The sequence below is a fragment of the Episyrphus balteatus genome, chromosome 1 (genome assembly GCF_945859705.1).
Source record: "Episyrphus balteatus chromosome 1, idEpiBalt1.1, whole genome shotgun sequence".
NCBI classification, from domain to species: Eukaryota; Metazoa; Arthropoda; class Insecta; order Diptera; family Syrphidae; genus Episyrphus; species Episyrphus balteatus.
In genome coordinates, this window is record NC_079134.1 from 11256775 (window position 1) to 11277496 (window position 20722).

The following is a 20722-nucleotide window of genomic DNA, read 5'->3' on the forward strand; positions in this document are numbered from 1 at the left end:
ATCCTAAATAATTTATAGTATTTGTGGGGATAAAATTTTTCCCCAGAAAATGATGCTTTTTTACGTGATTTTTCATAAATAAACATAAGCTTTTAGCCAACAGATTTGAAGTTGGTTTATATAAAAAGTGAAATCGAAAGTGAAATCAACACAGTTCGGTCTTTAAGCTACTGACGCATTTACCAAAAAAAAAAAAATAAAACTCATTGAGTTTAGGTTCTAAGAACATTTTAAATGCGTTAAATTTCTTTAAAGTTTTGAGTGATTGTGTCGACAAAAACAAATCTCAACAAAAATGGTGAAGTGTTTGGAATTGTTTTGCTTTTTAAATTGGATTTTAGTAGTTGTTGTTAATGGATACCAGTTCAATTCAGCTAAAGGTAAGCTATAATGAATATTGTTTGAATTTGTCAAACACAAATTTTGTGTAATAGTAGTTTTATCATTTTTAATTGGTTAGGTTTAAAAAATAAATTTTTTTTGATCGAATTTATCAAAAAATTTTTACAAAATTTTACAATACATTTAAAAATAAACCAGAAGCTCATTTCTATTTCTAAAATTTAAATCCACTAAATTTAATGAAGGGTTTTCGAAAGAATTGTCTTCAGCTCGGAATTTTGAAAAAAAAAAAAATGTTATTAAAAAACTTTCAAATTATTTTTTTTCAAACTTTTTTGTAATAATATATGACTTTATTTTTAAAAATTTTATGGTCATAGATATTATTAGCTAAATTTCGAAAAGGAAAAGGTTAGCCGAGTAAAATTAAGCATAAAATTGGTAAAATCTCGGAATCCAGGGAAAGTCGATGAATCTGTAAAACTAGTATAGGGCTGAATTATTAAAAGGTCAATAATATGCGCTACCCGCATTCGAACTTTTGGAAAACGTAATTTTCATGTTACAATAGTTTGGCGTCTATTAAAGATATCTTTTTGTTTGAAACGGCATTTTAAAGCTTAAGAATAGTAACTTTTAAATCAATATTAAAAAAAATTACGTAATTATTATCCCTGAATTAAAAACAATTTTTGAAAAACTGGTAATTTTGCTGATTTTTCATGGTTTTTGACTGGCTCCATAGCCTTGGCTATTATATGTAGGAGGCTTATACTTACCAAATATTAAATATATATATTTTCCAACAAAATAAATCTTAAATCAACTCGATATCTTCAATAGACGCAAAACTATAGTAACATGAAAATGACGTTTTCCAAAAGTTCGAATGCGGGTAGCGGGGAAAACACGCAACTTAAAATTAAATCATCATGGATTTGCTTCCTTAAAGTCCTAGAGAACATCCCTACAAAATTTGAGCAAAATCTAAAATGAGACAGCAATTCCGATTCAACGCTTTCATACGGAACGAAAGTAAACGGTCCTTAAAAATTGTTGTAATCGAGTGCGATGAAATTTTTCTTTTTAACTTTCTTATTTGACCTTTTAATAATGCAGCCCTATACTCGTTTTACAGATTCATCAACTTTCCCTGGATTCTGAGGTATAAATATAATTTTACTCCACTCAAAAATTTCAAAACTGTAATATATACAGGGTGTCCCAAAAGTAATGGATCAAACAGAACATGCTGATAGGCCATCTTTAGGGCTCTCAGAATTTGGTAACTTGTTCATCCCAAATCCTTACGGTTTTCGATTTAATGCAGTTTTTGTGAAATTTCGAAAAATCCCGACTTTGCAACAGTATTTTGCCTCCTCCGCTCATAATTGATTTTTGTTTTTTACAATTCTTTCACTAAAACATTGCTTAACAATAAGAAATAATTCATTAATCAAAATATTTTTAATTTCATACCCCATTTTGCTGCAAATTAATTAACAGTTCCATGTTTTATAAAAACTCAATTTCTTACTTTTATTTCAGAGCAGCATCCCGAAAAAAATGTGTATGGTGTGATACTGGTTTATTATTTTGAAATCTTGTCGAGTTATTGCAGTTTTCAAAAATGTATAAAAATTTCCAAAGTTGAAATTAGAACGAAAGATATCACAATTTGAATGCAAAAAAACAGACGTTTTCAGAGCAAAATAACAAACAAAAATCGAGGCTTTTGTTCAAAAAGAAATAAACAAACAACAGTCGAGAAAACGTGTTTTTTTTTTCTTTGTTATTTTTCTCTGAAAAGCCCTGTTTTTTTGCTTTTAAATTGTAATAACTTCAGTTCTAACTTCAACATTGGAAACATTTATACATTTTTGAAAACTGCAAAAACACGACAAATTTTCAAAATAAACCAGTGCCACACCATACAAACTTTTTTCAAGGTGTTGCTCTGAAATAAAAGAAAGAAATTGAGTTTTTATAAAACATGGAACTGTTAATTAATTTGCAGCAAAATGGCGTATGAAATGAAAAATATTTTGATTAATTAATTTTTTCTTATTATTAGGCAATGTTTTAGTGAAAGAATTGTAAAAAACAAAAATCAATTATGAGCGGAGGAAGCAAAATACTGTTGCAAAGTCGGGATTTTTCGAAATTTCACAAAAACTGCATTAAATCGAAAACCGTAAGGACTTGGGATGAACAAGTTACCAAATTCTGAGAGCCCTAAAGATGGCTATCAGCATATTTTGTTTGATCCATTACTTTTGGGACACCCTGTATTATATTACAGTTTTGAAACAAAAATTAAAAATTACTTCAATTTCATTGGATTTTTTTGATAAAAACTGAAACTTTGACAAATAAGACCCTCAAACTTTCGCTATTTAAACTTCAATAATAAGGGCTGTTAAATGAAGAAAAAATAACTTTATATTTATGTGTTTAATTTTGAAAAAAGTAAGTTAATTTTTTTTCAAAACTGCTGTTAAAAAAGTTCTTCTAAAGTTAAATACTTTTTAATTTTTTTCATAATATGTATGTAATACATATTGATATTTTCTTTTCTGAATTCCAATACATATTAATATGGCCAAGAAAATTTTAAAAATAAATGCATATTTTATTTAATATTTAAAAAAAAAAAATGACATGTTAAAATTTTTTGCAAAACTCTGAGTTTGAGGACCATTTCTTTCAAAAACGCTGCATTCAATTAACACAATTTTAGTTTTACCAATAGAAATAAGTTCCTAGCTTTGTAAAAACATATGCTTAAATATTGTAGGTGTTGCCGTTGTGCTCAAATAATTTTTTTTTGTGATGGTCGTATCTCCTGATGTATTGTTTGACGATCGTTTACATTATGCAATTAATATTTTTAGGGGCCCCATTTTCAACAAACACAAAATCCATTTATATTCCCTTTCCCTTTTGCACAACGAATTTTTCTTAGTTTGTCCCAACGACACAGGTGTTCCTCAGGGCAGTCAGCTAGGACCTATTTTATTTGTAACATAATTTTAAAAATAAGTTTTATATCATGATTTTTTATTAGATTTCTTATAAATAAAATGTATACAAATTTTTTAAACTTTATTGCTAATAACTAAATTCAAAATATTTCAGTACAAATTTTGAAGGTTGGAGCGAGTTGTAATACAAAATCTGGCGAATCAGGAGTTTGTAAATTACTATCAAAATGTGGAGTTTATTTGGAAGGATTACAAAGGCAAACTATCGAATACAATTCTATAGCTATATGTGAGCATAAGTTTTATGATGAAGTTGTTTGCTGTCCTGACACACCTTCAAATCCTCAATTGCCAAATGGATTCAGAGCATCAATGTAAGTCTAAGTATAGTAATAAAAGTATATTACAAATTCTTTAATTAGCAATACGACTTTAGCTTATGTCGACTTAAGAAATTTTTGAAAATTTCATTTTCAATGTTATTTTTTTAAGGTTTTTAATATTAATTGAACGGAAATTTTTGTCTCTTACATTTAAGCGTAAATCTTAGCTAAATTGCCTACGCATTTGTTAGATTTTAATTCAGGTATCTTGTTTCTTGTTTCTTAAAGAATTACAAATGTATGAATCCTGCAACTGTATAACCTTACATAACTATTCTTTTTTTCGACGGTTTGATTAATAAAACTTATAATTGTACAAAATTTTAGCTGTAAATATTATATGGGGTAAATTTTGTTTTCAGAACTTTCAAAGGCAAAGAAACATTTACTGAGGACCCTTTTGAGATACCTTTTGAGGTACAATCCGTACCAGGTTTGTTTACTATCTTGAAACTATCTTTGTTTATCAATTCTTTGAAAACGGGCCGATGAATTTTCAGAAAAAATTCTGAAGGCAGGATCGATTTGTCAAATAAAAACTGGCGAAGCAGGAGTTTGTAAATTACTATCAGCATGTGAAGTTTATATGGAAGGATTACAAAAGCAAACCATCGAATACAGTTCTATTTTTATTTGCTCATTTATGGGTCTAGATGAAGTTATTTGCTGTCCAAATAATAACTTACCCACAAATCATAACACAATAGGACATATTCCAACAGAGTAAGTTCACAAAAAAAACTACATTTATAGATAATTTGACTTATGTATATTATTTATTTTTATTTTAAGACCTCCAAGAATGCCACGACCACCGTTTACTGGAACAATACCAAGCCAAAACAATATTAAAAGTCGAAGACCAGGTATGTGTTGTTTTTAGCACATGAAAATTGAATTATTGTTAGTAGTTTTTGGTTCGTTAGTAACAGAAGTTCCCATTGAACCATATTTTTTAAATCTAATTTTCTCCCAAACGATTTGCTTTATTCCTACGATTTTTTTTTTGAAAAATCTTTTGAAAACAGCACATAAAATTTTCTGAAATTTTGGTTTAAGCTGTTAACATAGCCACAGAATCCGAATTTCAAGTCCTTTTGGCCGGTCGTCCAGTTTTGAGAAAAAGGCAAAAACAAAAAATTACAAAACAACTGCAGTCACAGAACAAAAATGGAGGTTTTTTTTTCTTATACAAAAAAATCTTATTTTTTTCTCAATTTTTTTCATATAGGGTAGGATGGTATAAGAGTGCGCGGTTGATAAGAGTGCGCAAAGCGATTTTCTACGGTTTGAAAGGGAATATAAGACTGAATGCACTTATTTTGAAAAGATCTAAGTGAGTTTGATCTGCTGTCAAAATTTCATGCAAATGTGTTTGTAAACAGAGGTGCTAGTTAAGTTTAAGTTTTTTAGCACTTTCTTTTCCAATTTTTCTCGTCAAACAAATTAAATTTTCCGCTTAACAACAAAAAATAACAATAAACAAAGTATGGGACATTGAAAAGTCGACAAAAAGAAACATTTGAGGAACACGTAAGATTGGTCATAAAGTGCATTGTGAAATACATATATATTCTTCGATTACATGTCTGAACGTGTAAGAGTGCGCACCATGATGATGTATAAGAGTGCGCGGGTTATAAGAGCAGTAAATGCTATCCAAAGCGTCAAAATAACTGGCATTTGTCCATATACCAGCAAACAGTAGCTAGAAAAAGCAATTCCAACCAAAAAGAAACCAAATACAAGTTTTACAAGAAACAAGCGAATGAAAGTAACTAGGAAATATTGAAATTTTCTAGGAACCATTAATCGAAGACTAAATTGATTGTTCCTCATGCAGGGAGTGATGGGTTGAAAAATACTCTGTTTATTTAAAGATAGGCAGTTTTATTTGCGATTTTTGTGCGAACTTACACCTGTACGTAGCTGCGCACTCTTACAAACTAAGCCGCGCACTCTTACACAATACTGTGTATAAGAGTACGCAAATGACCTATTGTGGTATTTTGTTTATAACTATTGAATTAATACATTTTTGCTACCAGTTTTAAGTTTTCTTCGTTGCTTTGATTATAAACTAAAAACTATATATAAAAAAAGTAGTTAAATTCTTTTTGTTATTGTTTTATTTGGTATTTTGTCTAAAATGCGCACTCTTATACCACCTTACCCTACATTTTTCCCAAATTGGTACCTATACCAAAAGTTTAAAAACTTTAATAACTTCAATTCTTAGAGCAAGTTCGTGCAAACACGTCGTACATTTTATTTTGAAAACGGGTTGATGAATTTTCTTGCAATTTTTTTTTAAATAATTAATAATTACGTCTTCTTAAACGATTTTCGATTTTATATTTTTAAAAAATTACTTTTTTATAGAACAAATTAAATGGCATAGGTACATTGTTTTTCTAATTCAAACCCGTATAAAAAAATTATTTTATATTATTTTAAAAGTACGTATTTATTGAAATTCTTATAAAATTAAAATTAAAATAATGTTTTTTTTTTTCAATAAAAAGCTTTAATATTCTAATTAACCTTTACCAAAAGGGCAAATAAATAATTGCGACACAGTCCTGTATTTTATTTATACAAATTTATGTGTTCTTTTTTGGAACTGGGTTTTGCTAATGATTAAAATTGAAAATTTCAGGAGAAATTCTGAAGTCAGGAGCGATTTGTCAAACAAAAACCGGCGAACGAGGAGTTTGTAAATTACTATCATCATGTGGAGTTTATTTGAAAGGATTACAAAAGCAAACCATCGAATACAGTTCTATTTTCATTTGTTCATTTATGGGTAAAGATGAAGTTGTTTGCTGTCCAAATAATCATCACAGGCAAGGACATATTCCAACAGAGTAAATTCACAAAAAAAAAATTACATTTATAGATACTTTGCCTTACCTATATTATTTATTTTTATTTTAAGACCTCCAAGAATGCCACGACCACCGATTACTGGTACAGTACCAATACCAAGCGAAAACAACACTGAAATTGGAAGACCAAGTATGTATTGTTTTTAAAACTTGTATATACTTGCTCTATGAGACCTAAAAGTATAGTTTTACATTTGATCATTTTACCTTATATAACGTCATAAGAAAATAGTTTTAAACAAAAAAAAAAAATAAAAATAATTGAATTAAAAACGGTTGGAAGCGGTCAAAAAATATTGTTACTCGTTATTTAGGAAAACATCATTTTAGAAATCCAATTTTTTGCACTCTTTCGTTAAGAGGATTATATCACCTACAAGTATGAGATTTTGTACAAGCTTTCAAGAAATCTTAAAAATAAAAATTTACTCAAAAATTCATATCTATAATATTAGACACTCAATTTCATTTTTCATTATCTTAGCTTTAGTCTGTAGAGTAACTTTAACCTCAGTAAAAAAAATTAGCTTAAATAGTTTTTAAAAAACCGCTCCTAAAGATTTTTATAATAAAAAATTTAAGTACATAGGTATTCGTTTTTAGACTAGGTTGATATTTATATGAAAAAAAGTTTTTCCAAACAAAAGCAGTTACATACCACAATAAAAATAAAATTTTGAAAACATTTTTTTTTTTTGAAAAATCAAATATTCAAAAACAATACATTGAATTTTCTGAAATTTAGGTTTTAGATGTTGATTTATTCATTCCTATAGCGTACCAATTTATTTATTTTTTTTTTTTAAACTACCTACTATAATTTTATAAAATTATTTTTTTTTGAAAAACAGCTTTTAACGATTTTGAAAACTTCTAGAAGTGCATCATAATAAAAGAAATCAAATAGCATGCTTTTTTTGGATCTCAAATTAATTCTTTTCTTATACAAAAAAATATAGTTTTTTTAAAATTTTTTTTTTCATTATGTGCATGCACATTTACCAAATTGGTACATAAAAAGTTTTAAAAATTTTAGTAACTTGAACTGTTAGAGCAAGTTCCTGCGACCCAGTCATACATTTTATTTTGAAAACCGATGAATTTTCTTGCAACTTTATTTTTTTATAAAATTTTATTGAAACACATCTCAAACAGTTTTCGATTGGGTTTTTTCCAAAATTATATAATCAATAAAATAGATGTTTTTGTTAGTTGTTAAAAAAAAGTTTTATAAAGAAAGAAAAATGTAAAAAAAGAATAATTTTCATCATTTTGTATTAATATTTTATGGACTTGGTGTTTTTTTTTTCAATAAAAAGGTTTAATCAACGTTTAACAAAAGAGCAAGTACCAACATGCAACACAGTCCTGCATCTAATGTTTACACATATGTTTTCTTTATGAAACTCTATTGCTAATAATTCAAATTAAAATATTTCAGAAAAAATTTTGAAGCCAGGATCGATTTGTCAAGCAAAAACTGGTGAAACAGGAGCTTGTAAATTACTATCAGCATGTAGAGTTTATTTGGAAGGATTAGAAAAGCAAACTATCGAGTACAGTTCTATACTTATCTGCTCATTTATGGATAAAGATGAAGTTGTTTGCTGTCCAAATAATCATCACAGGCAAGGACATATTCCAACAGAGTAGGTTCACAAATCAAACCACATTTATAGATACTTTGAATAATATTATTTATTTTTATTTTAAGACCTCCAAGAATGCCCCGACCACCGTTTACTAGGACAATACCAAGCCAAAACAACACTGAAATTGGAAGACCAAGTATGTACTGTTCTTAGCACATGAAAATTTTATTAATATTAGCAGTTTTTGGATCTTGTACAAAAGGATTTTTGGAATTATTTTATTTTTACCAAAAATAACGGTATCTGTTATGTACCGAATTTGAAAAAAATTTAATTTTCTCAAAAAAGGCTCCTATGGTTTTGATCAAAAAATTCAAGTATTAATTTTTAGACAACCTCTATATTTAAATACATAATGAAACAAGTTTTTTCCAAAAAATTTCTAACTTTCTCCCAAAAGATTTGCTTTATTTCTACGACTTTTTAAAAACAAAAGCATTTATATAGTTTTTTTGTATAAATTTAAAACAACATTTTAGAAAAAAAAAAATTTCTAGAACAGGTTTCTGAAAATTTGGTTTTAGCTGTTAATAATACCGACTTAAAAAAAAAATGGTAAGAACCTACTTTAAACTATACCGGTATGAATTTTGACCCGCTTATAAGATTAAATTAAAAATATAGCATTTTCAATAAATAGTTTGAGTTGCAACGTTTACCAAAAGAACAAGTACGTGCAACACAGTCCTGCATTTTATATTTACAAATATGTTTTCTTTATGAAACTGTATTGCTAATAATTCAAATTAAAATATTTCAGAAAAAAATTTGAAGTCAGGATCGATTTGTCAAACAAAAACCGGTGAACCAGGAGTTTGTAAATTACTATCAGCATGTGGAGTTTATTTGGAAGGATTAGAAAAGCAAACTATCGAGTACAGTTCTATACTTATCTGCTCATTTATGGATACAGATGAAGTTGTTTGCTGTCCAAATAATCATCACAGGCAAGGACATATTCCAACACAGTAAGTTTACAAAAATATATCACATTTATAGGTACATTGACTTAAATTTTTTATTTTTTAATTTAAGACCTCCAAGAAAGCCACGACCACCGTTAACAAAACCAAGCCAAAGCAGCACTGAAATTGGAAGACCAAGTATGTACTGTTCTATAAAAATAAAATTTTGGAAACAAATATTTGAGTTTTTTTTTTTTGAAAAATCAAATTTTCGAAAATAGGACACCGGCACTCTTAAAAATTGGTATGTACTTTGGATAGGCCTACCTGCCAATATGTATTTTGAACCACAGAATCCGAATTTCAAGTCCGTTTGGCCCGGTCGCCCTCCAGTTTTGAGAAAAATGTAAAAACAACAAATTTCAAAGCAACTGCAAAAATGTACGGTGACCGTGCCAAACGTATTTGAAATACGGATTCAGTGGGTCAAAATACAAATTGGTAGGTAGGCCTGGTCCAAAGTATATACCACTTTTTTTTGTGTGTCGGTGTTATTAATTTCTACAAAATGGCATATCTACCTACTAATTTATTATTAATTTTTTTTTCAAATAACTATTTCTGAAAAATTAATTTTTAAAAAAACCGATTTAATGATTTTGAAAACTTCTAAATATGCGTCTTTACAAAAGTAATCAAAGAGCATACTTTTTTTTTGCTGAAATTCATTAAAGAGGGTTTTTTTTATACAAAAAAAAAATCTTATATGCAAACCAGTCGTACATTTTATTTTAAAAACGGGGCGATGAATTTTCTTGTAATTTTATTTTTTTTTTTATTTGAAATTTAATTTTTTTAAATTGCTAATAGTATCTACAACTCAAATTAAAATATTTCAGACAAAATGTTGATGTCAGGATCGATTTGTAAAACAAAAACCGGCGAACTAGGAGTTTGTAAATTACTATCAGCATGTGGAGTTTATTTGAAAGGATTACAAAAGGAATCCATCGAATACAGTTCTATTTTGATTTGCTCATTTATGGGTCAAGATGAAGTTATTTGCTGTCCAAATAATAACTTACCCAGAAATCATAACACGATAGGACATATTCCAACAGAGTAAGTTCACAAATAAAACCACATTTATAGATACTTTGACTTATATTATTTATTTTTATTTTAAGACCGCCAAGAATGCCCCGACCACCGTTTACTGGGGCAATACCAAGGCAAAGCAACACTGAGGTTGAAAGACCATTAAGTATGTACTGTTTTTAATACATGAACATTTTACTATATGTACCTATGTATGTTTACTTACTTTGTTATCAGTATGGTTTGTACTTTGTCTATAGGATAAGAGTATTGGTTTCGTGTCAAAAACGGTTGTGAGGAAGAATTAAATCCCAGATAAATTTTTTTTTTTTTTTAAATTCAAAAATATTTTTTTTTTATAAAAAAAAAACCTTTTATACAAATTTTTTTTATTAAAACCGTTAAGTCGTTTGCGAAAAAATCAGACATCAAGGAAACGGTTCCATGGCAATAACATTTAATAACTGTCCAAACATTTTTTTTTTAATTTCAAAAGTACGACCCTATTCGCCCGGGGCTGCTAAAATGTGCCCCCCCTCTCAGCTAACATATTTCCAAAATAAAATTAAGATTATTTTTGATAGTTTTAAATTTATAGATTTTGTGACTCAAAGGTGGTTTTGTACCAGCCCTGTTTTTTTTTTCAACCTTCAATTCCATTTTAACAATAATTTTACTTAAACATGGAATTTCTTTAAATGTGGAATTGTGCTGGGATGCTTTTTCAATCATTTCTTTGGGAATAGAATTAATATAAAATGACGAAATTCAAAATATGTAGTTTATATTAAGCGTTTAAGTCAGGGATTCAAACAAAAAAAATCTTTTTCCTTTACTTTTTATGAGCTTATTTTTAGAAAGCCGCTTTTTTGTGCTGCAAATTTTGACTCGAATTAAAACATTGTTTTCAATTTTTTTTAGGTTCTAGTACAGACAACAAAGGCCCTAATTTGTGGCAAAAGGCGATGGAAGGTTTAAATGCTCTTAAAAACCTGAAAGTATGGAGAATTTTCAAAAAAGATTCACCAAACTAAAAGTTCTTGAGTAAGGAATGGGATAGAAAAGCTCTATAAATTGGTGTCAAAAGAGCAATACCATCACCTACCCGCAGAAATATTAAAATTTTTTCAATTCATCAGACGAAGTTATTTTTTCAGAACTCTTTGATCATAGTGTCCAAAGAAGATGAAGAGCTGTTATACATAATATATAAAATATTTAACCTACATATATCGATTGTGTTATTTTATTATCCTTTATTTTTCAACACAAATTTCGACATTATCTTAAAAAAAAAAAACTTTTTTATGTATTGCCTTAATCAATAAAATAATAATAAAATTAAATAATACTTAAAATACATAAGTTTTTTTTATACATTGTTTAATTTTTTATCATATTAAATTAATTTTCAACGTAATTTTCATACAAATTGAGACCACAGTGCGGGGATTTTTGAGAATAGAAGTAATGAATTGAAACCTACTTATTAAAATTATAACGAAAACATAAGTAAGACACAAATATAAGTTCAAAAATTAAAATTTCATTAGTTCATAACGATTGCCACTAGGGGGCGCCCAAATTGAGAATTTTTTATAGCCTATAACTAGCAGACAAGCGTGATACTTAAAACGATACCAAATTTATCAAATAACGATAAGTAATTTAGAAGTTATGAGAGAACAAACAAACTTTTCTGGGGGATTTTTGTAAGATCAGCCATAATGTGATTTTGCATTTGGTTAATGGTGAACTTTTCAAGTCTAAAGACATATTTCTATAGACCTATTAGATTGTTGACGATGGATTTTACATGTTCACATAACACATTGCTACGGGAATCCTATTAGTTCATAATATTTGCCTGTAGAGGGCGCCAAATTTGAGAATTTTGGAGAAAATTGGAGTCTTAACAAGTCTGTCAGTTTTATACGTGCTTTAAAAACGTAAAATGCATTAACTTTCCTCACCAACATTGAAAAAGAACGTTTGTCAAAATACTTTTTTCACTCAAAAATTAGCACTTTTTATACAAAAAATGCAGCCTCGAAGGATAAAACCAACTATATGTATGACATTGACCACCATAAGATTCACCATAATATACTTATAGGCCAGTCATTATGTCGGCTTAGAAATGCAAAATGACCGAGAAAGCTAAATTTTGGATATGTTGTAGGTGATGATGCTTAAAAAAGCTTAACTTGAAGTTTTCGAAAAAGATTTTCTATGAGCTTTTTCCGCAATAACTTTTTTGACATTAACTCGGCTATCCTTCGAGATACGAAAATTTACAATGTTCTACAATTAATGCATACTTACACATTTTTTGCGTATCATGAACCGTTTTCGAGATATCGATAAAAAAAGTCAAAAATTTACGATATGCGATTTGTTTTTTGACATTATCTATGTTTTGGTGATGAATTTTTGTAAAAAAAAAAAATAAAAATACGAAATTGTAGGTCTGAACAGGGTCTACAAATTAGATTTTAATATTTTTTTGGATATTCATCACCAAAACATAGATAATGTCAAAAAACAAATCGCATATCGTAAATTTTTGACTTTTTTTATCGATATCTCGAAAACGGTTCATGATACGCAAAAAATGTGTAAGTATGCATTAATTGTAGAACGAATAGCCGAGTTAATGTCAAAAAAGTTATTGCGGAAAAAGCTCATAGAAAATCTTGGTCGAAAACTTCAATTTAAGCTTTTTTAAGCATCATCCCCTACAACTTATCCAAAATTTAGCTTTCTCGGTCATTTTGCATTTCCAGATGTATATAATGACTGGACTATTATTAAATAATCGTCAACTTCCTTATTTTATATTTAATCGTTACAGATTATTCGCATCAAATGTACATTTGGTCAAAATACTTTTTCCGACCATTGTAAGTTGAGAAAAGAGTTCCAAGGAGCCTTAAAAAATTTGATTTTATTAAAGCATTTCTGATAAAGAAAAAAAAAATACTGAAAATCTGTTCCTTTAATTAATTGAACATTGTTTTTAATGATTTTGATCACAAAACACATCTAATTGAAAATCGTAAGATAGTCCAGTGCATTTATAATGTTCATATATGGGCGACCCAGCAGTTTGTACCACCCCCAAATTTTTTCTGCTCATTCGATAGAGCATTGGCTGAATATCAATACCCTGATTTTTCGCACTCGCGAAATTCACCTTTCGGCCGCCATCTTGGATTTTAGTTTTTGTTGAATATCTCGATTTCTATTTATCCTACATAAAAGTTTTGTATGCAAGAAACGTAGGCAATTAAATTTTGCGTCTTTTATGTTAAGAACACTTTTTCGATATTCTGAATATTAAAAAAGTTACAAGGCAACAAAGTAAAAAAAACAGAAAAAAGTGACAATTTTAAAATTTTGAGCACTTTTATCAAAATTATGAAAAAACTTTCATCAATCAGGGTATTGATATTCAGCCAATGCTCTATCGAATGAGCAAAATAATTTGGGGGTGGTACAAATGCTGGGTCAAATTATAAATGCACTGGACTAAGAGCCGTTTTTTGAAAAAAATAATAATGAAAAAAATAAACGTTTATACTTAAGTTCTTAGACGTTTTACACACGAATCATTTGCTTTTTGGGACCAATTAGAGATTTTATTGTCTCTTCGAAAAAAACACCCTTTCACCTAGTTTTTTTTTTTGAGAACTCTTTATTCTTGCTTTCTATCCCAAATTCAATGTATTTACCAAACTTCACTAGGGTGACCCATCATTTTTGGTTTAACTAAAAAAAAAACACCCTTTTAACCATGATATTCTTATAGACACTTTAGATTCTTGTTTCTAATCATAAAAATAACATAATTGCTGATTTTCAATACGGTACCACTAAGATTACTCTCGTATTACACACTTTTTCAAATTTATCTACCCATATTTTCTCTGCACCTCAGGGCCGTCTTTAACTATCCTGGGGCCCTTGGGCACAGAAGAATTTGGGGCCCTTTTGGAAAGTAAAATAAGTACAATGGTTGTCTTAAGCGCAATGGTTATGGTTAACCCTCTGTAGGCATACCTCTTTTTTGTGACGTGACAGGCACACGGGTGCGAATTTGGTTCATACTTTTTCATGTCGCTACAACTTTTTTCGGTCTCAATATTTAATAGAGAATCATGCATGAAATTGATGTAGAATTTTCCGAGGAATTCGAATATTGTTTTCACAATTCAGAAAAAAAATATTTTCACCCTAATAAAGAGACATTTTTCTGACCACTTTTTTGAAAAATCGTAGTTTTTTTTATTTTTGTCTTGCCTAATTCGCACCCGTGTGGCGACAGAGGGTTAAAAAGGGATGCCAATATATCGTTTCATATAAAGTACCTAGTGTCTTTATTACACAGGTCAACACGAAATTTGTGCTTGGGTTGTGACTATGAAATTATGATAGATATATTGATTCTCATCTGGAAAACATTTTTTATTTTTTTTTTAATTTGCTTTTGAAGTCAGCAGAGCAATTTCCAGTATTCAAGTAAATCTGTCTTTTACAAAAATTGTCGTGCGTAATTTTGGCAAAAACTCGAGAACGTCTTAACCGATTTGGCTGATTTTTGTTTTGTTTTCTTCATTTTAATGCTGTTTTCATATTCATATTCAGAAAAAATAAAAAAAATCAGGAAATTTAAGAAGAAAAAAGAAAAATTAAATAGAAATTTTCGTTTTATTCGAATTTTTGTCAGATGGGAGCTTGAGGCATTATATGATACCTTCTATTTTCAATATTTATGGTAAAAGTAATTCACTTCGATGGTATTTTTATTATACAAAAATAATTGCTTACAAAAATAACTGTATCCAAACAGTAGCCAAACTAGTTTATATTGAAATTCTTTATTTATTGAAAAATTAAATTAATTTGTTTGTATAGTATTTTTATTATTTTGTTGCATATGCAGGGTGTCTAAAAAGTAATGGACCAAACGAAATGTGCTGATAGGCCAAATTTAGATATTTCTGGAATTGGTAACTTGTTCATCCCAAATCCTTGAGGTTTTCGATTAAATATGCAGTTCTTGTGAAATTTCGAAAAATCCCTACTTTGCAACAGTATTTTGGTTCCTCTGCCCATATTTGATTTTTTTTTTACGATTCTTTCATTTACACATTGCCTAACAAAAAGAAACAATTAATTAATAAAAATATTTTTTATTTCATACGTCATTTTTCTTCAAATTAATTAACAGTTCCAAGTTTCATAAAAACTCAATTTCTTACTTTTATTTCAAAATAACAAGACGAACAGTATTTTTATAGTGTGACTCTGGTTTATTATTTTTTAAATATGTCCCGGCATTTCAGTTTTCAAAAAAGTATAAAAGTTTCCAAAGTTGAAGTTAAATAAAAAAATATTACAGTTTTAACTCAACAAAACGGGGGTTTTCGGACCAAAAAAGCCTTTTATTCATCATAACTTTTTACTTGCGATATAGGTACTATATATCAAGTTATGCATTCGTACAAAAAAAAAAGTTGAGATAACATTTTTCCATGACATTACGATGGTAGACAATGCCAAAAAAGTGGGTCCCGGAAGTCCGTCTGTCTGTCTGTCTGTCTGTCTGTCTGTCAGTCTGTCAGTCTGTCAGTCTGTCAGTCTGTCAGTCTGTCAGTCTGTCAGTCTGTCAGTCTGTCAGTCTGTCAGTCTGTCAGTCTGTCAGTCTGTCAGTCTGTCAGTCTGTCAGTCTGTCAGTCTGTCAGTCTGTCAGTCTGTCAGTCTGTCTGTCTGTCTGTATAAGGAGCTACAGCCTAAACGGATGGACCGATTAATGTCAAACTTGGTATGTAGTGTTATTTGGCGATTCTCCAGAGGGGTTTTTGGAATTAATTTTTTTGGACAAAAAATAACGGTACTTGTCATATACCGATTTTAGTAAAACTGAAATATCTCAAAAACGGCTCCAACGATTTTGTTTAAAAAATTCAAATGTTAGTTTTAAGCTAAGGTCTATCTTCCAATGAAAAAAAATTTTTTTGAAAATCATTATTAACGGTACCTGCCATAGAACCGTTTTTTTCAAATCCGATTATTTCGGAAATTTCTTGTTCGATTTCAACGAAACTTTTTGTGAAGAAGCATTTATATAATTTAAATATAAGCCAAAAATAAAATTTTGAAAAAAATAATTTTTGGATTTTTAAAAAAAATTTGAAATTTTTTTTTTGAAAAATCAAATTTTCGAAAACGGGACATTGAATTTTTTTGAAATTTTGTTTTTAGATGTTGATTAGTGATTTCTAAAAAATGGCATACCAATTTTAATTTAAAACTTTTTTTCCAAAAAATTATTTATAAAAAATTAGTTTTTTAAAAAACGGCTCTAACGATTTTGAAAATTTTTTGTCTAAAAATGCATGTTAATATATCAATCAAAACTGCATACTTGTTTTGGAGGGCAATTTAATTTCAGATTTTATTTTATTTTTTTTAAAAAACGAATTTTTTTTTTCCAAATTTCTATACATATAAAAAGTCTTAAAAATTTAAGCAACTTTAACTCTAAGAGCAAGTACGTGCGACCCCAGTCGTGCAATTTATTTCTAATGATTTAAGTCGAATAAAGTGCTTTAGCAAAAATGTAGAACTTTAAATTATCTACATTTTATAGCTTCACAGTTTTTTTGTACAATGCACGGTTCTTGCACTATAGCTCATAAAACTGGAGTTAAACTCACAGGGTATGAAAATAGTATTTTTGCTTCCAACACTACAAAAGCAAATCTTAGTAGGTTAAAGGGTGATTATCTATTGTTTTGGTTTACCATGAACCCAAAAAGTGCAAATTAAACCCGAGCACAAAAAATATTTTTATTTTTGTCGACCTGTGTTATTGACAGGGGGTGCCAATAATACGTGCATTGAGGCATCAATCGTTGCCACTGCCAATAATTGTACTTTTTATACTACTCCGTGTGCATAGCTTTAAAGACCTTGGTGTTAACTTTAACTCCAACCTCGATTTCTCAGAGCACATAAACCTGATTGTAAACAAGGCCAATTCTATGTTAGGTTTTGTCAAGCGTTGGTCGAAAGAGTTTAGGGACCCTTACGTTACATTAGCTCTTTACAACTGCTTAGTTCGCCCCCACTTAGAATACGCATCTCAAGTTTGGACACCTTTTTACAGCATCCATATAGAAAGAATAGAATCAGTCCAACGTAATTTTATTCGTTTTGCCTTAAAAGGCTTACCATGGACGGACCCTTTTAACCTTCCTTCCTATGAGCATCGAATCAACCTACTGCAGATCCAAACCTTGTCTCAAAGGAGAGTAAATAACGACCTTGTATTTATTCATCAACTTATAACGGGTGTAATTGATGGCCCGGATCTGCTTAATTCTATTAATTTTAACTACCGGAGAGGTGCTTATAACTTTCGTAGCTTAGATTTAATAAAATTACCCCAACACCGTACTAATTATGGTATGCATGTGCCCTTAACTCGCATGTGTAAGCTTGTAAATTTGAATACTAATCTGTTTGATTTTAATATTAATAAAACTAGTCTGAAAAAAATACTAAAAACCAGTGTACCACGCTCATAAACTTTTTTTTTGTATTTATGTTCAATGTTTACTGATTCTTTTCTCATTTAATGTCTTTATACCTAATTGTATGTACATATGTATATTGAATTATTTTTTTATCAACACTCTTGACTATTAAAACATTTTTGTTTTAAAATTTTGACACTTTCTGAAAATTAAACATGAAATATTAAATTTATTTTTTTGTTCATTTTAAATTTTTTTTATTTTGCACAGATATAATAAATGCTTGTACTAAGCAGTCCCAATCTTTGACCTTCCTTTGATATTCGTATCACCATTCTCTTTACTTATTTAGTTCTTTTTAATTTGTTTTTACCTTCAAAAAACACTAAAAAGTGCCGATACGATAATCATCCGCAAATGACTTCGTACTCGGTGAAAATGGACCCCAGCGCGTGCGGTATCTGGGGGGGAAAGAGGCGTGGGAATATTAATAAAAAAATAATTATACCCTGTATCCGTTATAAGTTTCAGTTTGAAGAATTGGAAAAAAAGAGTTCAAACGGATTGATAGATTTGCTAAAAACTCGGTACAGACGATCTCTACGTAATTTTCAAGAGCCGTTTTTTTTATTTTTTTGTGTTTTTATTTTAATGTCTCTTTTTCAACGGATATCTCCAATATAAAGTTTTCGAGATATTGCAATTTTTTCAAAAACGGATAACAATTTTGCTTTGAAAAAAAAAAAACATGTAATGCTGCAAATAAGGCCGCACTTTTGAAAGAAAAAACATATTTTTTGGACCGTTATTAACGGTACCTACTTGCCATAGAACCGATTTCTTAATGTAAACGACACAACCGATTTTAATGAAAATTTCTACATGAAAAGGTTTATCCTGATATTAAAATTAAGAAAACTTTTAAATTCTTTAAATACGAGAGCAATTCGCAATGCAAATTAAAAAATGCTTGGGGGTGCCAACCATTGTACCATGGCGTTTTCCATTGAACCAAAACATTGATGTACCGTCGGCGTCGACGAGCCGGCAATAGTTTTTTCTCAAACGTTTTCCAACTAAAAAAATATTGATGTTTTTTTTGGCGACGAATGGAATGAGAATTCGTTGTTTTTATTAATAAATAATCTTAATCTTTTTCTTGTTTTTTTGAAAATATTAGTGTCTTATTTTTTTTGGAAAATTGAATTTGGGTTTGGTGGTTTGGATTTAAAATTTTGTCCGCATACAACACCACATAATTTGTTTTCTTTTTGAAAACATATATTTTCCGTGTGGAAAAAAATTTATTTGATTGTTTGGTTGCAATATAAAAACTAAAATTTTTTGGTAGATGGTCTGCCCGACAAAAATGTTTTGAAAATATAATATTCGTTCCTTCGGGGCCCCCCTGAGAATGGGGGCCCTGGGCACGGGCCCCGTGTGCCCTTATGGTAAAGACGGCATTGCTGCACCTGAAAAAACACCTTTTCAGATGAAAAAAAAAATTAAACCACAGTTAATATAGTTTAATAGATATCGCACGCAGAGGAAAAAAATGACAATTTTTCAATTCCATGGGACGTACCACTACGTCCCAGCTCGATCAAACTAGCGTGAATCATACTCAGACTTTATGTTGCTTCTTATTTGTATTGTTTGTATTGTATTGTCAAGTTGCTTGTTGTGTTTTCTTTTTTTCAACTTCTTGGTCTGTTCGTCTTTTTTGTTGTTTTTTCTTTAAATTGTGTGGATTTTTTTTTATTTCTTGGGTGTACCTATGTATTTACTTATGTGCCAACCTGCGGATAATATATACAAAAAAAAAATACCGCAATGAACTGTTTCACATTTAGGACGGAGATGAATATTTGTGTACATAGATATAATTTAAAATTTTAAATTCAGCACTTTTTTAACATGAAAAAAAAAAAAATAATGAGAAGAAAAAAATTATTTTTCATTAATGCAGTTATAGACCAGTGCCAATCCGGTATTCAGAGGGCAAAAGTTGAAAAAATTATTAGCAGCATAATGGTATATGAAAGGGAAAAATAAATTGCCCAAAAACAAATTGGGGGAAGGGGGTGGGTGGGCGAAAAAGTGGGGTGGGTGTGAAAAATCGTGCTTCTTTACGATTTCTGGCAAATGTAGACCTCCTATCGAAAAAAGTTGAATACAAAAGTTGTAGGTAGATAGTAATAATTTCTACAACATTCACTCAAACCATTTTATTTTTATCTTTTACAAAAATAATTGGATTTTTACAAAACTTGGTTAAAAATTACTTTGTTATGTTTTCTATCTTCTTTAAATGTATTTTTGAGCAAAAAGCACAAAAACCATTAGAAAAATATATTTTGATTTCTATAAAAAAAAAACTTTTTGACTAGTGAAATCGACCAAGGCCTTCGAATTTTCTGCCCTGCTCGATTTCACTTGTCAAAAAGTTTTTTTAATAGAAATCAAAATATATTTTTCTAATTCAGAAAAATTCTTTCACATCACGTTTTTGAGATATAACCATGCCAAAACATCACAAAAATAGTGTTTTGGACGTTCAAAATTCAATATCTCAAAAACTTTGCACTTGAGAGCTATTCTAATTCTAGATTCAAATTAAGAAAGTCAAAGGCCATTAGAAAAGTATAGTTTGGTTTCTATGGAACATCATTTCTGGCCAATATTGCTGTCATTTACGGAAAAATCGATCTTAAAATCGTTTTTTTTTCCAATTTTTCTCAATATTTTCTTAAACAAAAGTATAGTTTTTCCTCACAGTCTTAATAAAAGGTTTTAATCTAAGTAACTGCATTCCAAACTTTTCAAAAATCAAAAATTTTGTGGCTAACTTTTTTGATTGAAAAATATTCTATTTTTTCAAATTAAATTCGTCAAAAATCCAAAAATTAACTTTTTGCTCAAAAAA

At 29.2% G+C, this 20722-nt stretch overlaps 1 protein-coding gene across 2 annotated transcripts; it reads left to right on the plus strand.

Moving 5' to 3' along the window:
* The first annotated feature begins 273 nt into the window (after positions 1-273).
* On the plus strand, positions 274-11564 carry LOC129906476 (uncharacterized). 2 transcript variants are annotated; one of them, XM_055982259.1, is made up of 14 exons: positions 274-380; positions 3481-3700; positions 4072-4142; positions 4210-4432; positions 4502-4575; positions 6369-6576; positions 6648-6727; positions 8039-8246; positions 8312-8385; positions 9010-9217; positions 9285-9352; positions 10054-10276; positions 10342-10418; positions 11174-11564. In XM_055982259.1, exons 1-14 carry the CDS (start codon positions 296-298, stop codon positions 11284-11286), a joined length of 1932 nt encoding a protein of 643 aa, XP_055838234.1. In that variant the 5' UTR covers positions 274-295; the 3' UTR covers positions 11287-11564. The 2 variants fall into 2 exon arrangements, with proteins under 2 accessions (XP_055838234.1, XP_055838235.1); XM_055982260.1 differs by lacking the exons at positions 4502-4575; positions 6369-6576.
* The last annotated feature ends 9158 nt before the right edge of the window (positions 11565-20722 follow it).